Source organism: Myxocyprinus asiaticus, chromosome 2, assembly GCF_019703515.2.
Source record: "Myxocyprinus asiaticus isolate MX2 ecotype Aquarium Trade chromosome 2, UBuf_Myxa_2, whole genome shotgun sequence".
NCBI lineage: Eukaryota > Metazoa > Chordata > Actinopteri > Cypriniformes > Catostomidae > Myxocyprinus > Myxocyprinus asiaticus.
Window position 1 is genome coordinate 40,665,951 of NC_059345.1, and position 21,323 is coordinate 40,687,273.

The 21,323-nt window shown below is 37.3% G+C and overlaps 1 protein-coding gene and 1 long non-coding RNA gene across 6 annotated transcripts in view; one reads left to right on the forward strand and one right to left on the reverse strand.

Moving 5' to 3' along the window:
• LOC127415352 (uncharacterized) lies at positions 1–9,236 on the reverse strand. The gene is made up of 4 exons (XR_007892939.1): positions 9,132–9,236; positions 4,206–4,297; positions 4,001–4,123; positions 1–3,812 (listed from the first exon to the last, which is right to left on the reverse strand). It is a non-coding gene; the product is annotated as an uncharacterized LOC127415352 (long non-coding RNA).
• Positions 9,192–21,323, forward strand: part of ptpn5 (protein tyrosine phosphatase non-receptor type 5) — a 25,184-nt gene continuing 13,052 nt past the window's right edge. Inside the window, exons 1-7 of one of the 5 annotated variants that reach the window (XM_051654050.1) lie at positions 9,192–9,329; positions 11,744–11,862; positions 11,985–12,070; positions 16,429–16,623; positions 19,859–19,969; positions 20,138–20,215; positions 20,414–20,652. In XM_051654050.1, the coding sequence (XP_051510010.1) occupies positions 16,456–16,623; positions 19,859–19,969; positions 20,138–20,215; positions 20,414–20,652 (596 nt within the window). In that variant the 5' untranslated portion in view covers positions 9,192–9,329; positions 11,744–11,862; positions 11,985–12,070; positions 16,429–16,455. Of the gene's footprint in view, positions 9,330–11,608; positions 11,863–11,984; positions 12,071–16,428; positions 16,624–19,858; positions 20,031–20,137; positions 20,216–20,413; positions 20,653–21,323 lie in introns of those variants that run through there. The other 4 variants (XM_051654074.1, XM_051654059.1, XM_051654067.1 and 1 more) reach the window with 4 other exon arrangements.

Below are 21,323 nucleotides of genomic sequence, written 5' to 3' on the forward strand. Positions count from 1 at the left end.
TTTAATATCCATTTAGCAAGCATAGATCTTACAGAGGAAATAATAGTTTACAAAGTATTTTACACCATGTTCAGTACAGTCTAAAAAAAGCTTTTATTGTGAGATAACACCACCAGAGATCTGTGTGTATGGTCACTTCCTGTTTAGTTAATTACATTTGCCCTAGTCTTTCTTGCTTGCTTTCTGTCACCCATGAGACTGCATAGTTCACTGAACAGGACTGAGACCCCCAAGAATAGAAAAACTCTTGCAACACAGAGAACAGTGAAACACAATGCAGAGAAAACCGAGCCCACAGGCCTGTTTGGTAAAAGCATTTACAATGAAACACTGTTATGGGGCTGATGTGCCTAATCATAAAGACTGCTGCTAAACCATTCAGCTGGAACAAAAGGAACTTACAGTTGCATGAAAAGTTTGTGAACCCTTTTGATTGTCTACATTTCTGCACAAATAGCTCATATAATGTGATCTGAGCTGATCTGACTGTTTGGCAGGGCCTTTGGAGTGATATGTTGTGAATCCTTCTTTTTGAAATCCCTCTATAATGGATAGCTGATGCCATTGCCATTAATAACCCTGATTGGGCTTTTCAAAGACCCACTTACATGCTACCCATAGTCCAGTGGTTCTCAAAGTGTGGGGTGTGGGTCGGCGCCCATGGTATTGCAACGGGGTCGTGGAAGACTGACCCGTCCTCAATTCTCATTCACTTGAATACATTCAACAAAAATAGTGGAAATACACATAAGAACCGATGTGCGCAATTTCTTTTCCTCTGCCTTGTTTAATCTTATACCTGGCACCGCAGTGCGTCCTGCGCGCGCAGCTCTTGACAGCCCAAAGCGTTTATCTCAGGTGCGCTCTTGTAAACAAGGTCATTCTTGCGTGTGCGCCAGTTTCAAATGAGTGATAAGGTGAATTAACACATAAATTTCGGTCTGTTCCTCACACAACACTATCATATGGCTTCAGAAAAATTCAAATCTAAAGCACGAGTGTTATGGATGACTTTTATGGTGCTTTTATATGTGCTTTCAGAGCTTGGACGGCCACAAACACGATCCTCTCATCCCTCAATCTTGTGTTTCACGGATTAAAAAAGTAATACTGATTTTGAACGACGAGGGTGAGTAAATGATGGCGGAAAGGTCTGTTTTTATTAAAGTTTATCAGTAGCATTAATCAGGTGCAAATTATTGTCCAGAGGTCCTGACCGCTACCGAAACAGTGCATAGATGGTGCTGTCACGTGATACTTGTTACTTTTTCAGTGCTGGCTAGGATGCGACAATCACAATCAATTATTATTACTGGATGAGGATTTAAAAAAAAAAAAAACATTTAGAGACTGCTGAAGCTTATTTCCATTCATAGGTATGAATCCTTGCAATTATCAGTTTTTTACTAAAAAATAACTAGAGTAAAATAGTCTCCAATGAGATATAAAACTGTCTGGTAGTTAAATGCGGATGTTTGGTTTTCTGAGTGGCCAAGTTAGTCCAAGTCCAAATTACTAATATAAAATGTCATGACATTTCCAAAATATGGAAAAGTAATCTTTCAATCATGTAGTGCTGAGAAGCTGGAAACATCCTGTTTAGTATTGTATGTTGCCGTCTTTTACAGAAAAGAACAATGTTACAATTTTCATTACTACCACTCAGTGGGCAAAACACAAAGAACATTTTTATAAAGAAGATTGCTAGCAAGTCAAGTTTAAATAGATGTCTTGTTGTGTAAGTTGAGTGTGATTCTGTGTGGAAGTGCTATTGCTGCCCCTCGGTATTTCATTAATGTAGAGTGGTACTAAATAGCCACAAGGCTAACTAAGAACAATAAATATTATTGTAATGTGTAATTTACTTAACATCTAATCCACTGTGTTTCTTAACAGATAGATTTGATTTCTGTGGGTATAATTCGGACAGCACATATTGTATACTACTGCTGATCACATTTCTTACACAGTAATGATTTTTCTGATAACCTGGTAGTAAGAGTGACTGTGTGTCAATGGCTAAACATCAAGGCAAAAAAGAAATTAGAAAAGGAAAAACTATCCATCTGTTGTGGTCCTCTCTAATGTGTAGTTCAATGTCTGCTTCAGTCTATTGACTTATTATGAAATATTAAGGCCCCGATATACTTCATACGAAATGGGGATACAAGTGTATATGACGCCATTTAGAACAAAATCTGGCCAAAAAGGTGTTTTGCATTCATTTCGGTGGTTCGTAACAGATCGCCTGGGTGAACTTCTAGGAAATATTATAACCTGCTGCTAAACACTTTGGTCCATGTCATCAGAGGTTGTGACCTCCACCTACTACTTTGTTTACATTGTTCAATCAGTATCATTTGGTATAGCCAAAATTGGACCTGTAAAAAGGCACACACTTATCGGTTCGGAATGGAACTTCAATAAATGGCCCCTTGAAGGTCTCTGCGTTGTTCTGTCTTTTCTGAATGCTGAACCAAAACCACTTATTGTTAATTTACACTTTACAAATTGATTGCCGTTATTAATTTTATCTGACTCCAATTTTATATTAATTTGACTCCAATTTAAATTGACCTCTAATTTAGATTACAGCTCTAATTAACTTCTGATCATTCTTTTAATCTGATCTTTTTAAGTTATTGATTACTTTGAATCATCTTAATTTTCATTTGTCCTTTTGATCAGTACTTGAATGTCACTTAGAGTCTCACGCCAGCTGTTATTTCAATTACGAGGATCTCACGTCACAAGCGAGCCAGTTCAGTTCATATTGAAGGTTGAGGTTGTAGGGTAATCTCAATATCATCTGATTTGGCTTCTCTCATAATCAGATGATACCAATCGCTTAGACACGTACACACAACTTGCTATGATGGACGATAAGCAGTGACTGAAGTCTTACATGGATTCTTCTATCATTAAGCTTCAGTAATGGTCTTATCCTGGTCTCATACTTGTGGTAACAAACAGTATCTTAATACAATCTACTGATCACAAATGATTTTGGACTTTGTTACAATTTAAAACATTGTTACAAGAATTCAGTCAAACCTAATTTCACATATGATCAGAATAAACAAACACAAACAAAGTCAGAGGAACATACTTGGCAAATAGAACTACATACAGTGACAGTATGGGAGATCTGAATACAGACTCCCTGAGCTTCTTGCCAACTTTCCTTAAATACCCAGACAGAATAAACATTGTGTACCAAATGGTATCATCCTTTGAGCAATGAGAATTTGGGGGTGAATGGGTTCTTGACTTCCTGGGGTTTAGCCTTGTTAACATACAGGAGATAATTTCAATTGTAGGTCAAGGAGGGGGATAGACCTCCAGAATTATGCAGTATTTGGCAAAGACCTTATAACTTTGTCACCATTAGTTTTATCAACATGGGAAAGAGACCATTATACCAGTCGCACAGAGACCTCTTAAATGATATCAAACACATACAGTTGCATTCTTTGTTTTCATGGTATTTGTTATATTTTTACATATAAATCTTGTGTCTTTGTATTGGTCCTAAGCTGTTGAAGGGGAGAAGGGGGAGAGAGAAGAGGGGGCAGCAAGGTGATTTGCAATTTATAACACTGTGATGATATTCAGGAGAAGATTTCAGCTTTGTAAAACAATGCAAAGGTGATTTGCAATTTATCACACGTGGTGTAGTTTTCAGCTTTTGTGAGAAAGTTCTATGACGTTGATTCTCACAGTTCTTTGACTTCTACTGGAAATGGCGCCTTTTGGTGTAGACATCCTGGTGCCAGCCTTACAGACCCATCACTCCACAACCATTGTCCATCCTAGTGAGTGAAGAGTAGTGCATTACCCTAGACTCCATTTAGAGTCTAATACTGTCATTTCTTTATGACTTATGGTGGACCCATATTCATTAGAAACTTTGCTAAAAAGCATAAAGTTTCAATCTAGCCACACAAAGTCTCTATAGGCCACACACTTTTAACCGTTTTTTTCTTTAAAATAGACTTACCATTTTACCATCATGACCACCAATCAAAGCATGCGTGGAACCAGTCAGAAGACTCAGCAGAAAGTCATTTTCCATTTGATTATGCGAGTATGCAAGATTCCCATCAAGATCTTGATAGTTTCTCTAAAGAGACAGAATTCTCATGTTAAATATTAAATCCATTCTTTATTATTGTAAAAAAACCGAGCAGCAACTAAACCAATACCTCTACTTGGACCCAGTTAACTTGCTTGGAGAAGAATTTGTAGCATTGTCCTTTTAAAAGTTTCTATCCAGAGGAACAGCGTTCATCATGAGCTATACAATACAGAAAGACACAGTAAGGACAGTTTATTGTTGTAGCTCATCTATGCCGTGTTTCATACATGCTGCCTGCAAACACACCACCAGATTGGACACCTTTTGCTTTCAAAATATTAGAAAAATCAAACCCTTGAAATTAACAAGAGTAGAGGAATTATGCAGTGTACAGGAATTATGCACACAAAATAGCCTCCCTTTACCTAGATTTAAGCACTGCACACTAAACTTGAGGTGCCACCTAGTATTCTTTCACAGCATCTAAGTTGCATTCAAATGTTGGGCATTTGTTGTCAGCTTTTCCTTCATTCAAACTCACCCATGAAACGTATAAGCGTTTGGATAAATAGGTCTATATGATCATGAGAAACAAACTCCATCAAATGTCTCCAAACTTGACTGGTAGTGTAAATGGGCTTTAGACATTGTAAAACCCCCATAGGAACTTATGATTTTATAACAGTAACAATAAGAGACTTAAATAAAGAAATGTATATATATATATATACACACACACACACACCGATCAGCCACAACATTATAACCACCTGCCTAATATCATGTAGTTCCCCCTTGTGCCGCCAAAACAGCTCTGACCCATCGAGGCATGGACTCCACAAGATCTCTGAAGGTATCCTGTGGTATCTGGTACCAAGACTTTAGCAACAGATCCTTTAAGCCCTGTAAGTCTTCTGTGGGATTGGGCCAGACGGGCTAGCCTTCACTCCCCATGCACATCAATGAGCCTTGGGTGCCCATGACCCTGTCGCCGGTTCACAGGTTGTCCTTCCTTGGACCACTTTTGGTAGGTTCTAACCACTGCATACCGGGAAAACCCCACAAGACCTGCCATTTTGGAGATGCTCTGACCCAGTCGTCTAGCCATCACAATTTAGCCCTTGTCAAAGTCACTCGGATCCTTACGCTTGCCCATTTTTCCCACTTCCAGCACATGAAATTCAAAAACTGACTGCCTAATATATCCCACACCTTGACAGGTGCCATTGTAACAAGATAATAAATGTTATTCACTTCACCTGTTTTAATGTTGTGTTTGATCAATATATATACAATGGGGCCTAACACCAAAATAGCAAGTATTGCAGCACACATATGTCACACACAGCAAACTGACACCACTTCACAAGATGCCTCAGGGAAGGATCAAACCCATGCCTCATTGTTTCACATTTAGATGCTCGTTCCACTGCACCACACAGCTACCAAATAAACAGCCACCAAAAGGGACATACCAAGCTGAGAGTCAGCAGGTTTTGAATAAAATAAAGAAACAATAACTAAACAAAAAACATTTAAAAATTTCTCTCTGCCATTTTCTGAAGACATAGAATAAAGCAATGATACACAGAAAGTTTTAAGTTTACTAAATAGTTTGACCACTATGTAGGCTGTCTCTAAACTGCTTAGGTACCCTATAAGGACATGATGTTGAAGACGCATACCAGTCTTCTTTCAAATCTGACAAAGCGTTTAAAACATACATTTCATTATATTAGAAGTCAAAATGGTGGAAAGTGGATACTGCTGATATCACCAAAACTGGAACAGAGCATAGAATGGATTTAATGTACATTGCAAATTCTCAATAGCTTACAAGTTGTCTTAGGCTGGGCTCCAACTGGTACCCTTTCAATGTCCACGGCACACAGCTGCAGTGTACTGACTGCACCACATTGCCACAAAATGTACAGGTGCTAAAGAGACATACCAAGCTGAGAGTCTGCAGGTTTTGAATAAAAATTTTGTAAATCTCTCCAGCATTTCCTGAAGACTTAGAATAAGGATGCAATGATACATAAAACATTTTGTTTTGACATTTGCTGTCTCCAAACTGCTCAGGTACCCTCAGAACATGATGTTGAAGACGCAGACAAATTTTCTGTAATTTTCTTTAAAATCCGACAAAGCATTCAAAAGATACATTACTTTAAAAAAAATTAAATGGTGGAGAGCTGACTTATGGCTGATATCAATCACAACAGAAAGAAAGAACAGACTGTGCATTATGTATTTTGGAAATTCTCAATGGTTTACAAGTATCCCCAAACTGGTGTTGAACCAGTAACTTTTCAATCTCCACAGCGCACAGGTATTGTGTACTGACCACTGCACCACATTGCCACAAGTGTTACAGATGCTAAAGACATACCAAGCTAGCAGTCAGCAGGCTTAGAATTAAAAATGAATAAATAAAACATTAAGAAATTTCTCTCTGCCATTTTCTGAAGACTTAAACTAAGCAATGATAAAAAAAAAAAAAGTTTAATTGACTAAGCATTTTGACCAATATGTGGCGCTATCTCCAAACCGCTCAGATAGTGTGCATTCTAATTTTCTTTCAAATGCAATAATGATTTCAAAAGACAGATCACTTTTTAATCAAATTCAATATGGTGGAGAGGCAGTATGGCCGATATGGGAAAATTGGTATCATTACAATCATCATGGCCCAAGGAATCAGAGACACCATGCTCATGATTTTGGGGCATACGGTTCAAAAGTTATGGGCAAAAACAGCCATTTTCCACATTTCTTGACCCAAGGGTGGCACTGTCTTCAAACTTTGCATGTACCCTCAGCTCATGGTACTGATGAAGCATACCAATTTTCTTTTCAAGAAGGACAAAGGGTTGCTGAGATATAGCTTCAAATCCATTTTCCAGGACAAGCAGTTCAAAAGACGCACAAAAGAAAAGTGAATATTTGAACTGGTGGTGCTATTGAGTGTGTCGTAGAGACCCCAAATTTGGTATGGGGGTTACTCATACCCACCTCTATCAGTGTACCATTTCCCTATGTAGTGTTCTATGGGCTGTCATAGACTCCCATTGGGGAGGAAGAATAATAATAATACTAACTGATACCTTCGGTGCTTGGCCCCTAAAAACAAGTAAAAACATGACTTGAATACATTAGTCAAAACTTCACGTGGTTTTCAAATCAGTCTTGGAAATTTCAGTAAAACTCAAATGAAAGAGAGCCACTTTTATATTTTAACATGTAGCTAATTGTTCACGTTTGGTTTGTTGTAAATTCAGGAGTTATTTAATGAACTGAGTGTCTTCACTGTGTGTCTTCACCTGTGCTGTGTGATCACTTCGATTGTTGTGGCCTCCTGATTGGAGCAATCTCAACTGATCCTTCTTTTCCTTTGTTGCAGGTCATCTTGAGCATCTTTGAAAAGAGGTCTGCACACTGCAATGGGTCTTAAAACCGCACTCTCACTACACAATTTTTGGTCTGATTTTGCTGTCGCAGACAGATTTATGAGGTCTGCGACAAAAACGCCGGATCGCCGCCAAATCAGTGCTCGCTATGGTCACAACTGCTCGCCAAGTATGAGTAGTTCAGTGACGTGATTTGAGCCAGTCTTGAGCTGTCACAGATGCTGAGATATTTTCATGCCATTCATGATATTATTTCCGCATGATCTTGTTGTTCAGTGGTTCTCAACCCTGTTCCTGGAGGCCCCCCAACACTACACATTTTGGATATCTCCCTAATCAAAAACACCTGATTCAACTCATCAGCTTGTTAGTAGAGACTCCAAGACCTGAATTGAGTGTGTCAGAAAAGGGAGATAATTGAGAACCATAATTATGATAATAATTATATTTTATTGTAATAAACTAACAAGTGTAAGCATTTTTAACAAATAAATCTATGGTCTGCATGCTCTACTTGACTTTGTGCTGTTTTATTTCCCTCCATTTTTTTTTTCCAAAACAGATGCAGACAGCCTGCCCTTGTCTTTCCAAACATTGTTGCTATTATTTATTTGTTTTATTCTGTTTTTGTCGTCTTTTGTTTGTCAGACAAAATCAACTTTTGGACAGCGAGCTGAACCCATTTATTTCTGGTAGAATCTCATGATCACTCAAATTTCTCGTGTGATTTATGTGAGAAAACAAATTATTTTTCCTGCTGTTGGCCAGGGATGACTCGGTCGAAGATCTTGTAGTTTGTGCACCTTGTCTGTGTTCTGTTGTGTAGTGTGAGCACTACTACGACAAGAAGACGACAGATGACAACAAACCTTGTTGTGTAATGTGAGTAGTACAGTGATTCAGTTGTGTACTGAGAGCGGGGGTTTAGCATCATGGGGAGTGCTTTGTCTAAAGAAGTTTTTTCTATATTTCTGTGGTTTTTAAAATGGAGTGACTCATTTCTGTGACACTAGCGCCACCAAACAGAATTGCAAAAATAAACAATGTTTTCAAAATGGCCTTGTCTGCTGTTGTTCAAACAGTCAGATAGTCCCACCCCCAACTCATGCCATTGGTTGAGTAATGTTGTTGGGGCAGGTCTAATAGGGTCTTTTAAAACAAACACAGGAATTTTTATAGCACCACAGAGACCATGAATGGCTACTTATAGTTGTCTCTTCATATTAAGCTGGGATAGGAGAAAGTATTGTAACAGAAAAAGTTACATAATTCAGCTTTAAGGAATATGTAGCATATGTGTTTTCAAACCTATTAAAAAATAAGGGTGAAAAAGGGGGTTCAAAAATCCCGATTAAGATTCAGCAGATTTATTACAGTAAATTCAGTAAATTCATTTGCGAAAGGAAACGACGCAGTTGTTAATGTGAGTGCAGGGATTGTAGGGAGAAAAGAGCAATGAAGTGCACTGTGATCTCCAGCATCCCTCTTCCCCATTCTACCCCGAGATACGTTGCCTAGGTTACACCACCAGCTGCCACCTGAAGCGAAGCCTCACACCGTCCACCTCACGAGAGACAATACCTCACACGTCAACACCTATTCAAAATCATACAAAAGTAATCTCACGAAACCAAAATACTCACGGAAGAGAGAGAGTGAGCGAGAGAGAGACCCTCATTGAGATGAGCTCATATGGAAGGCCGCTGTTCAGCTCTGCAGCGACTGCAGCGTCTCGCGCTGCCTGCTCTTCCACGCGCGTCTACGCGAGCGCTGTGATGTGAATATTAATGATGTTGCGCGAATCTCCGCGCTCATTTTCACCGCTTTCAGCCATCTGAGAGGTAAGAGCGCATCTGTATTTTTCCATATAGCTACTGTGCACTTTGCACTATCATTCAGTGTGGGGTTTCCACGTACTCGTGCTGTGGAAGCACGCGTCGTGTTTATGAGGCGGGTGGATGCTGAGAGACACTACATAGACGCAGTGTTATATGGGTGAAGCGAGTCAACGAGCGAGGCGTTTTTAGTATGGTGCCTGTACTCATGTAAACTGAGGCTTTTCAACATAACTCCCCTCATACACTCATGAGTAAACGTATGGTGGTGTATGTTTGTTGTACATAATGACTGTCAGAATGGCACCTGCCCTGATGTGTTTGTTCAGAGATGGAGGCTGATCCACATATTTAGATATACCTGCATAGGAAATGGATGGGTCTTCATGTTTATTGTGAAGAAAAACATATTTACCGATCATTCATTTTCGCAGGGGATATTTTCAATAAGCTCAATAGTTGATTTTTTTTTTGGGGGGGGGAGCTTTATTTGGATGTTTCATATTTAAATGGCTCTGCATTCAACAGGTGTAGGCTATCTCACCCCTTAAGCTACGGTATGTGCCTGCTATTCTCCTGATAGATCTCCATCCTGTGTGTGTGTGTGTGTGTGTTTGGGAAGGGGGTTCTATGCATTGGACCAGCAGTGGGGCTATTATTTTTTCAGTTTTATTCAATGTTTGTTTGAATTATTCAGATTTTAGACCAATGTAATGAATGTAAGTGCATTCATTTTTATTTATTTATTTATTTTTTAGAAAAGGGGATGTTTGCTTTTAATCAATGAGGCAATGGGATTTATAATGCATGAGGAGACTGGTCTAAAAAAGAATCCTCCGGCCATGTTTTCGGACTCTCTCTCTCCCATCTGTGGCTCTGACTTGTTCTTTCTTTTTAATGCATACACCCAGCTAATCACATCAGCAATATGTTTCAGACAGAGGTGGAGGAGAGAGACACAGAGAGGTTGGTTCTTTGGAAACCATGATAGCTCTCATTCATGCCAATGCAGAGAAAGCAATACTGGGCCCAGTCGGCAGAACAAAAACACACAGATTTAACTCATCCAGCATAAAGTGTAATCCTCTCATACAAGCAAGCACAATAAAACTCCAGCCCTATAGTGTGAAGCTGCTATTAAGCAGGTAATCTCTCTCTCTCTCTCTCTTTCTCTCTCTCACGTTGTTCTCTTTCATCAAAACTATTAATATAAAAATGTGGATTTACCATTAGCTAATTCGTCGCTGAGGAGAATAAAAAATTATTCCTTTATGGATATCAACTTCTAATGTATCCAAAATGAAAAGCAATAAGGCTTTAATGTCAAATTACTTCCATGCCAAATATAATACTTGACAATTGGTGGCATTTATTGTCCTCCATTGTTTTTTTTATGAGCCTTGTGGCACACTGCATTCTGCAAGAAGTTTTGTCAAGACAGCTAAATATTCCATTGACTAAACTGTTTAATTTTAGTAATCTGGATTTATCATTAAATAACTTTAATATTGTGACACATAAGGTTAACCAGGATGCATTGAAGCACCTACAGTTTTGATGTTTAAGTTCTGATTAAAGAACTTAAAGACACCAGCAAAGTCTGGACTTCCAATAGTTTGAACGAGAGGAACAAGAATTTTCAATACAAAGCTCAGTAATGGTGACACTCACCAAACACCATTAAATAAAAAATAAAAAATAAATACAACACTTACCTCATTATTTATTCTCGCTGCAATGCATCCTGGGAGCTGGCAAATCTTTGCTTTTCAGTCAACTTTCTTAAGTGAGTTGAAATGGCAAATACGGTTGTTAATCCAACTTAAGTCCAAGTTAATAGAATAAAAAAATCAGTTTTTACAGTATTTATCTGGGATTGCTTAAAGGTGAGTCAATCATGAGAGAATTTTCATTTTTGCGTGAACTATTCCTTTAGCTATAGCACATACAGACTAACAACACTACAAAACTCAATATAATAAAGCTGCAACTCATTAGAATGGTGGAAAGAGAAATCTATTATAGGCAGGTGCTTATCCAAAATCCCTGTAAATGTTGCAATGTTGTGTTTCTCCTTTTATAACACTATGGATTGTGTCTGCTGCAAGATCCCTGTCTGTCTTTGTGTGTGTGTGTGGTGGGGGGGGGGGATTGATTGTGGTTCTATATAAACCGTTTGCTGCTGAGTGTATTTGTTTCCATGGTTACCCCCATGCTAATGTAGATCACGTCATCACCAGACCAGACCTCTGCAGCTATTGTTTACTGATTGTAGAGGAGAAGACTATGAGTGTGTTCAGATTTTAGTTCCTCATTGTCTTGTGTCCTTTTGTCTAGCTTATCCTCTATTCTTGGACGCCTTGCTTGGATTTATCATATCTTCTGCTATATTTTGACCACCTGTCATTTATCCGTGATAGACACATACGGAGGGCTATTTATTCGATACCACTCAGTAACTCCTACTGTTGGTTGGCTTGGCACGCAACGTCCTCGTCTTGTATCGCCATCTGTACCCTCTCCATACAGAGCTGCATGAGTAAGAATTATGATCTTTTGGTATATATAATTTAGATGCAAAAGCATTACAGATATGATTTCTCCACCACTTAAAACTTCTTATTTGATTAATTTTACTAATTTTTCATCTCCCTCTTGCAGCCACCCTGCAGAACTACTACCCCTAGTTTGGTCCTGAGAGAGGCGTCTTTTACTGTCATGTGAGCCTAATTCTGATTCTTTATAAAGTAAGTCCTCTATTGTTTCTTTATAACATATCTGTTCTTTCGTTCTCACAGAGCAATGGTGTAGTTGATGCTGTGGTTTCATATAAGGCATGTGTGCTGGATCTTTATCCATGCACACTGGGGCACAGCTGTTTTTCTGTCTTAACTGAAATTAAGCTGAATTTATTTCAAAATTAAGCTCAACATTATTTTATTTAAATCATGTGTTGTTACCACCAGGGTTGGGAGGGTTATTTTTGAAATGTATTCCACTACAGATTACAGAATACATGCTGAAAATGCCATTTGTAACGTATTCCGTTAGATTACTCAGTCAAGATTTTTTCACTTGTTTTCACTATAAAAAATCTGCCTGTACTGTAATACAAAATACACATGTTAAAAATACATTCTCTGAAAAAAGACTAAATATCTTATGCAGTGTTTTTTGTAAAACAAGATCAATCTAATTGATCTTGTTTTAAGGATTTTTAAATATTTTTACTAAAAAAACAGTCCAAAAATTCTCATTAAGAATAAGAGTTTGCCCTTATATCAAAGCTCTTACTAGAGAAAAAAAAGAAAAGATTTAACGTGGATTTTCTTGACAAAAAAAATATGATCGTGCCTGGTAACAGGTGCATGAAAAATGGCTAGAAATAGCATTCTAGCTTAGCATGAAGTTAAATGTTCACATGACAAATTACACAAGGTTTATTTCTATTTCTGCTGCTCCAAACTTTGTCTGCTCATATAAATGTAACACATCTTAAGAAAATGTTTCACTGCTGTTCAGACACTCTCTGGATAAATTTTTGGATATGGATATATGTTTTTCACTTGAATAGACTAAATCTTATATGGAACAAATGACAGGGGGCCTGGGTATCTCAGCAAGTCAAGACACTGACTACCACAACTGGAGTCGCAAGTTCAAACTCAGGGCGTGCTGAGTGACTCCAGTCAGGCTTCCTAAGCAACCAATTGGCCTGGTTACTTGGGCAAGTAGAGTCACAAATGTGGTTCTCGCTCTCAGTGGGGCATGTGGTGAGTTATGCGTGGATGCCGCGGAGAATAGCATGAAGTCTCCACATGCGCTACGTCTCCGCGGTAACACGCTCAACAAGCCATGTGATGAGATGCGCGGATTGATGGTATCAGACACGGAGGCAACTGAGATTCGTCCTCTGCCACCCGGATTGGGAATTGGGCATTCCAAATTGGGGAGAAAAAAAAAATGGAACAAATGACAAAAAAATACAAAGTAATCTCTTCAGTAATTAAAGTACTTTTTGAATGTAACTGTATTCTAATTACCAACAATTTAAACTGTAACTGTAGTGGAATACAGTTACTAATATTTTGTATTTTAAATACATATACCCATTACATGTTTTCCATTACTCCCCAACACTGGTTACCACTGACAAAGGAATACAGGTTGTAATTTTAAGTTCCGATGTTTTACATTTGTTCAAATGAAAAGACATGCAAGGATGAATGATAATATGAATGCTTATCATTATGATAAAAACACTTATTAAATTCTTTGTTTAGAGGAAACAAATTGTTAAAAAAAAAAACAGAAATTATATAGTCTTGTTTACTAATTGATGTTTTAGGCAACTGTTAATAGATGGCGCATTTTCATCCTCAGATACTTTCAGATAACAGTGTCTGCAGAATGTGTTCCTTCTCCATTTCTCCCTGTCGGACAGTTTCTGACTGGGAATTAAATGCTGATTTAGCAAGTGGCATGAGATCATTATGCTTAGGTTTGATGAAAGACAATCTGTAAAGGGTGTGTACTTTTGTGCACACATGTTTGTGTGTGTGTGTGTGTGTGTGTGTGTGCATGTATCTTTCAACACAGTGATCTCTACTCTGTATAGCTCATTCTGATAATTCAAGAGCATCCAGCTGCAGCATGAATAGAGTACAGGAATAAATAAATTAATAATATTCATCAGAGAGGAAAGAAAAAAGAGGGGGAGGGGGTTAAAGATGGATGTAAACTAGATGGAGAGAGAACATTGCAGAGGGTCAGAGACGTGAAGAGAGAGGAGTAAACATTAAAGAAAGATGAAAGAGAAAAGGAAGAGCAGATAAGAAGAACAGAGAGGAAGTGATGGAGAGGATGGTCAGAGTGAGATGAAGGAGTGAGGGAAAGGGAGGTGTTGCTGAAGTGACTGTTTTTCCTATAAATGCAGTCACAGTGTCTCAGTGTGTGTGTGTGTGTGTGTGTGTGTGTGTGTGTGTGTGTGTGTGTGTGTGTGTGTGGAGCCAGAGTATCGATCAGAATGATCCACTCCAGCACTGAGTGTTGATTCTGCATTAAAGGTGACACCGCCTGATCTGACTGAGTTTTTGCTTATAGATGCTTAAGCAATATAAAAATAATATTTTGTTTTTTCCAGAAATCTGTGTATTTGTGTTGTGGTACAGCACAAAATAACATAACAGTTGAGACTAGTCAGTTTAATAACAGTTTCATCGAAGTTGCCCAAGTGATAATGGTACACTATAATGATAATGCAAATGGTTTTAATATTTCTATTGGAAAACGTCTCCGGTTACACATCTTATCCTTGATTCCCTGAGATGAAGGGAACGAGATATTGCGAGAAACGCTATGGAGAATTTCCCTTGAAAAGAAAATTGGTACCAGGCTGCAAATAGGCCTACCAATTTTTGAAAAGTTTCTTTGAAAGGTACAAAGTAATTTGAAATAAATTGTTATAGTAGTTACATTTGTATGGATTAATATAAAAAAAATTTCAGTGTTTTTAAAATTATAATTTATTGTTTAAAGCGTGAACTGACGCTTTAAAGTCAATTTAGTTCTAATAATGTTGATAAAATATTTCACATCTTTAATTAGAAAACGACTTTAAAACAACTTCTTAAAGGTGCACTCAGCGATTCCTGAGAAACACTGATGATTTTGAACTCAACTGCCAAAACAAACACACCCCTCCATTCAGTGCTCCTTTGGAAGCTCCGCCCTCGACTTATCATAATTCTTTTTTAGTTTATATTCATCTGACCTGTTTCTCTTGGTCTGTTTCTCAGCCATTTATCCTCCTTGGAGTATAGAAAGTTCGCATCAGCCAGATTTGCCATCGCTCTTCTAATGAATTCCCCCCATCCTGTGCATGCGCAAGAACCACTTCCTGATGCTGATTGGCTGGAGTAGTGTTGTGTGGATCAGTCTGATCCACTTTGTTTTTGTCCCATTTAAAGAGCCAGGGCTGTGTACAAATACTAGATTTTTTTTCAGCCCACCCACAGAACAGACAGCTAGCAGACTGTGAGGAGATATTTGCAGAATTTGACAAAAAGTGTTTTGGATTAGAATTACTGAGTGCACCTTTAATGCAATAGATGCTTACTAGATTCAGTCTGACTCAAACAATACTACATTTTCTTAGCTGTACTCAGATTCTCTAGACTAGAGTTCATCTCTGAAAACTTTTATATGTGACAGTGCTGAATATGTGATTACAAATAGCCTCTTAGTTCCCATTTCAAGCAGCTTCAAAAATAACCACTACGTATATTACATAATACTTGTTCAGAAAATACAATTAAGGCAAGGTAGATAGATATTTTTGTTTGATTTAATGTAGTAATTATTCCACAGAGTACAATATACCAACAAAGTTGAAAGACTACTTAAATAAATTTAGTAGATTCTTAGATCTTATTATTTGCATTAAGAATCATGGATTTAACTAAATTTATATGGTCGGATAATAAACAGTGCACAGTAACTCTCTTTAAATACTAAGCACAACTCTGGCATAAGCATTACTGCAGTGAAAACAAGAAAAGTTAAGTAATAAAAGAGCCGAAAATCTCACATGATTTGCCATTGTTTTGAATGCAGTATGGGTTCAGCTCGTGCCTCAACATAGCTGAAATGTGATTACAGGTTTAATCTAAATTAATCTAATGTAAAAGCAACAAAAAAGACAGTACTAATGCAAAATCAGATGATAAATCTAATATAATTTTAAAAACCATACTAAATTAAATCTGTACATCTTTGCTATTCAACCCTTTGCCTGATGCTAATCATTACAGTGCTTGTAGCATTGCTAGAGAGCTGTTCTCACTGTATATGGCATAACACCCTGTGTTACCGCTATGTCCACAGCACAGTCTCATTTGCATAGTCCACCTCTAAATGTGTCATTCCTCCCACAGCAATGACATGAATTATGAGAATGCATTTAACTGCAGAAGCTGTAGTGTGTACTACATACAGCTGCATTGCTGCCATGAAAGTATTAGCTGTTATGTGTTGCACTGTATTTACATAGATTTGTTATTTTCTTTCTTCAGTAAATATGGTTTTCTCCCTCTGTATGTTTTAGCTGTAGAGAGGAAGTTTCAAGATCAGCATGGCAGAAGCCCCTGTTGGTGAGGACACACCCAAAGAGCAGGAGAGTGCCACCCCACCTACCCGTGACCCCTTTCCGGGGCTTGGTGCTGCTCTGTGGGGGAGAATACTGAAAGCCATTGTTACAGCTGGAGCTTTCCTCCTGCTATACACAGTGTCTCAACTCACTGTGAGTTTCTGCACACTTCACTCCAAATGTGATACTCAACTGCTTCACTATATATATATATATATGTGTGTGTGTGTGTGTGTGTGTGTGTATACAGTTGTGCTCAAAAGTTTGCATACCCTGGCAGAAATTGTGACATTTTGGCATTAATTTTGAAAATATGACTGATCATGCAAAAAAAAACTGTCTTTTATTTAAGGATAGTGATCATATGAAGCCATTTATCATCACATAGTTGTTTGGCTCCTTTTTAAATCATAATGATAACAGAAATCACCCAAATGGCCCTGATCAAAAGTTTACATACCCTTGAATGTTTGGCCTTGTTACAGACACACAAGGTGACACACACAGGTTTAAATGGAAATTAAAGGTTAATTTCCCACACCTGTGGCTTTTTAAATTGCAATTAGTGTCTGTGTATAAATAGTCAATGAGTTTGTTAGCTCTCACGTGGATGCACTGAGCAGGCTAGATACTGAGCCATGGGGAGCAGAAAAGAACTGTCAACTGTATATATATATATATACACACACACACACACACACACATACACACACACATATTTTTCTACTTTAATACAGTGCTTTCGTTACAAATTATACTATTCAGAGCAATTTGAGTGAAAAGTTTAATTAACTTCAGGATTACGATATGTCCCCCTTTTGCTGTAATGATAGTAGGCACTGGAGCTGGCGTGGATTTTCACAAACCTAATGATCGATGTGATCCACCATGATTTGAGAATGTTACAAAGTGCATTTCAAAATTTGACCTTATGTATAAAGGCCTTAACATGGTTTGATTAAAGGTGCTGTAAATGATTTTTTTAATGGAAAGGTATGCAAAAAAATGTACTACTCCCTGAAAGATATTAATGAAATAAGTGTCCTGAGATATCTCACCAGTCTCTATGACAGCTCTAGACTCTAGACAAAAACGTTCTCATAGTATTGTAGTTGCATACAATTATTGAGGCATAATTCCACTTTTATGCCATGTTGCTCATAACAGTTGTCAGCTGAGGGTGCAATTTGTTTGCTGTTGTTTTTGACAACAGTTTCTGCTCATGTCGGTCTCAATAAAGCTCATTTGGTATCATTGGAGTGCAGGGTTTTGGAAAAAGGGGCTGTGGCTAATCCAACGGCTCAGTTTGTAGAAATTCTAAAACAGCTAAAATCGCTTACAGCACCTTTAAGGGCCTAGAAATAGTATAGAATCCTAGAACTTTCTGTTTAATTCCAGGTTTAAATCAGATTTCGAAACCCAGATTTTCATTGTGGAATTTTGAACCACACTAGATAAATGTTATTCTTAAATGATGAACAATTAGTACAGTAAATGTTCTAAGTAAATATAGACCTTTTCAACTTTCAAAATGTGTTGCCAAATAATTTGGGCTTTTTGAAACAAAACAGTCAATGTTAAATGTTTCAAAGGCTGTAATGTTTTAAAATCTGAGCATTAACACAGAAAATATGATTTTAATGGTATAGTAAAAACCATACCCCTCTGATTTTTCATGTGGCTGCACAATAAAACAGTTGTTGTGGTGTGTCTATACAGTATTTCTGTGTATGCGAGCATATTAGTATAGATAGACTGTCTGTTCCAGGGTCTGCTGTGATCGACTCTGTAGTCAATTACTGCACCACACGACATCCTGCCTGAAAAACAGCTAACAGCTGTGCAAGATTTATATATATACACATATTTACAAAACAGTATTCATGTATTAGTTTGAAAGGAAACTTTAAGTCACAAAATATCTATTTAAATTAAGCAAATATTAAAACTGGCAAGTAGTTTCAGTCAGATTTTGATATTCACCATTGATTTGGTTTGCGGCAAAATCTATTAAAGAAAAATTGAAAAAAGATATGCACATCAAACCCGAGTTAGGCACAGGTTCAAAACACAATGCAGTAAAAAAAGAAAAAGAAAAAAAAAAAAATGGTAAGTATCCACACATTGTTTTTATTGCTCCAGTATACTTAATTAATCACCTTGGGGTGTTTTAACCATTGGTTTTTATAAGGCAAAAGTGATTTTTCCTCATAAGGCAAAAATGTATCTTTTTCTCTGTCCCTTGTTATTGATTTGTGCTTTATAAGCATATGTGCTCTCTCTTGACATACTTTAGTATGTAATGTTTTTTTTTTATTTTTTATTATTGTGTTGTGATTGTGTACACCTTTGTGTTTGTATGTGCATTCTTTCATGTGTGTGTCATGTACTGTTTGCATGTACATGTACTTGCCTGTGTATTAGGGGTGGGTAAAGATATTGATTTTCCAATGCATCGCAATCTTCATTTGAAGAATCTCGATTCTTAAATCCCAAGATCGATCTTTTACTCTATGCGCAACCCTCTATGTTGAGAGGAAATCACTCACATTTGCAACCAAATTCCGTGCTATGCGATTAAAATGTATATATTTGGCAACTGGCTGGTAAATGTTTAGATTTCACTCACCTGATTGTGTAGTATAGTAGTGGAGTATTTAGCAGTGAGATCCTTTCACTGCATGTTGAGAGTAAAAGATGTTTTGTGTAATGTGTGTCCAAAGACGAGATCCACGTGACCCATTAGTCATTGAATATTGTCTTTTTCAATACACTTTCTGTTCTCTAAAGTCAGTTAAAAACAACACAAAATAAACATTTAATTCTAATCAGGCATAGCATGGATGAGATGAAGCCATTCGAATCCTCTGTCATTAACATGCATTCATTTACAGACGTGCTTTAAAGAAATGGCGGTTTTGTTAAAGAGACAGTCCTGCTTTTAGCATGTGTCCAACAAATCAATGTAAATACTTGTAAATAGTACAAATGATGCAATTAAACAATAAACATGCAACAAAAAATTATATATGAAATATATCTTATTTATTGATTGAATACATTAATTTTTTCATTTTAAAAAAGCCAGATGATGAAAGCTAATAAAATATAATTGGTAAAATTAATATTAGAAGGTCCCCTGTATAATTAACATCATTAGCTGGGAGAGAATTTCTTTCATATGTAATCAAAAAGGATATTATAACTGAAATATACCCATATGAATCGATATCGAATCAAATAGAATCAAAATTGCAATAACTAGAATTGAGAGCTTGTGAATTGAAATTGAATCAGGAAATCTGTATCAATACCTGGCCCAAATGTGTATACTGTCGCTTTTTGAAGGGTTTGTGTAATAATAAATGTGTATTATTGCTGTGTTTAGGGTTTGTGGGTCCTTTACATGCTGAATGGATACAGGGCTTTTCCAGCAGCACACAAAGTTTTGGATCTCCTTCAGTACCTTCTCTCCACCAGTGATGCCTCTGATCAGCAGGTGACAGAGCTAGAGCTTCGATAACAACTTCTCTGACAGAAAAAGAATGAAAAAGATTGATGTGAGAAAGAATAATATTTTAAAGAGGCTCACTGCCATGTTATTAAAATATCTTCAAGTCATGTTTTTGAATTGATAACAAAAACACTTAAATGCACTTGTCTACAGGATGAGATTTGGAGGGTGGAGAGTTTGTTGCCCCTCATAGCCACACTCTTCTTAGGCATAGTCATCCTTGGTACTGGAGTGAGTATGTTGCATATGCTATTGTTCTTTGCTAATGAGCTGAGCCAATGTAAACAATATCTTGATGCACATCAAACTGTTCACTACATCCTTATACTATATGTACAGTGTTCCAGCAGTTGATTTTAACACTACGTTGTCTTTATAAAGAACAAATTAACAACATGGAAATTCTTTTTTCTCTTACTATCAAAACAGACGCTGTTCTGCATTAAAACCCTGGTGCCTGACAACCCCTCTTGTTTCCCTGAAGACCGGCGTCAGTCCATGAGCAGGCAACCCTCCTTTACATATTCAGAATGGACAGATGCTAAACAGGAGGATTTCTATGAGTTGGATGCTGTTCCTGAGACACCGGTGTTTGACTGCTTTATGGACATGAAGACTGAGTCTGACCTGGCTTCCCTCACGGTCAAGTCTGTGGGCTTGCAGGAAAGGTAACAAAACAGAATATCTCACAGTCAGTGACTCCACATTCAGTTTTTTTGCATATTAAGGCACCTCTTAAGGACACTATAAAGTCATTGCTAAGGATTTAAAACAAATTTAAGGGAGTTTTAGAAATAAGCCAGCTAACATTTAGTAACTACAACGTTTTCATAAGTTGGAAAAAAAAATTATAAATGGGACATTTATAAACAAATTCAAGAATTTGTATTCTTTCAACCAACCACCGAATCACAGGCACAGAATTTTGGGAAATTAAAGGCAGCGAATCTACAGTGCATCTACAGTGATCAGATGAAGGCATCTTTAGTAGACAGGATGTTTGTATGAAGAAATGCTGTGAAAACAGAAATTTTCAGCTTTTGGACACAGCCTATATCTCAAATTGCTGTTGTTGTTGTTGTTGTTGTTGTTGTTGTTGTTTATTATCTTTTAGCATTTTATCTGATGGGCATAACAGTTCAGTGTTTAATTAATATGACAGTCTGCTGAATACTTTAATGAGGAAAAAATCATAACAGAAGAAGTGGTGATGGTGAAAAGGCTAACCACTTGTGTCATCATTAAACTTTAAAAAAGCAATTTTGTAATATTTAAAAGGCAACTTTAAAATTAATATTTTAACAGGAGAAGTATTCCCAGTTCATGTGTTCAACATTTC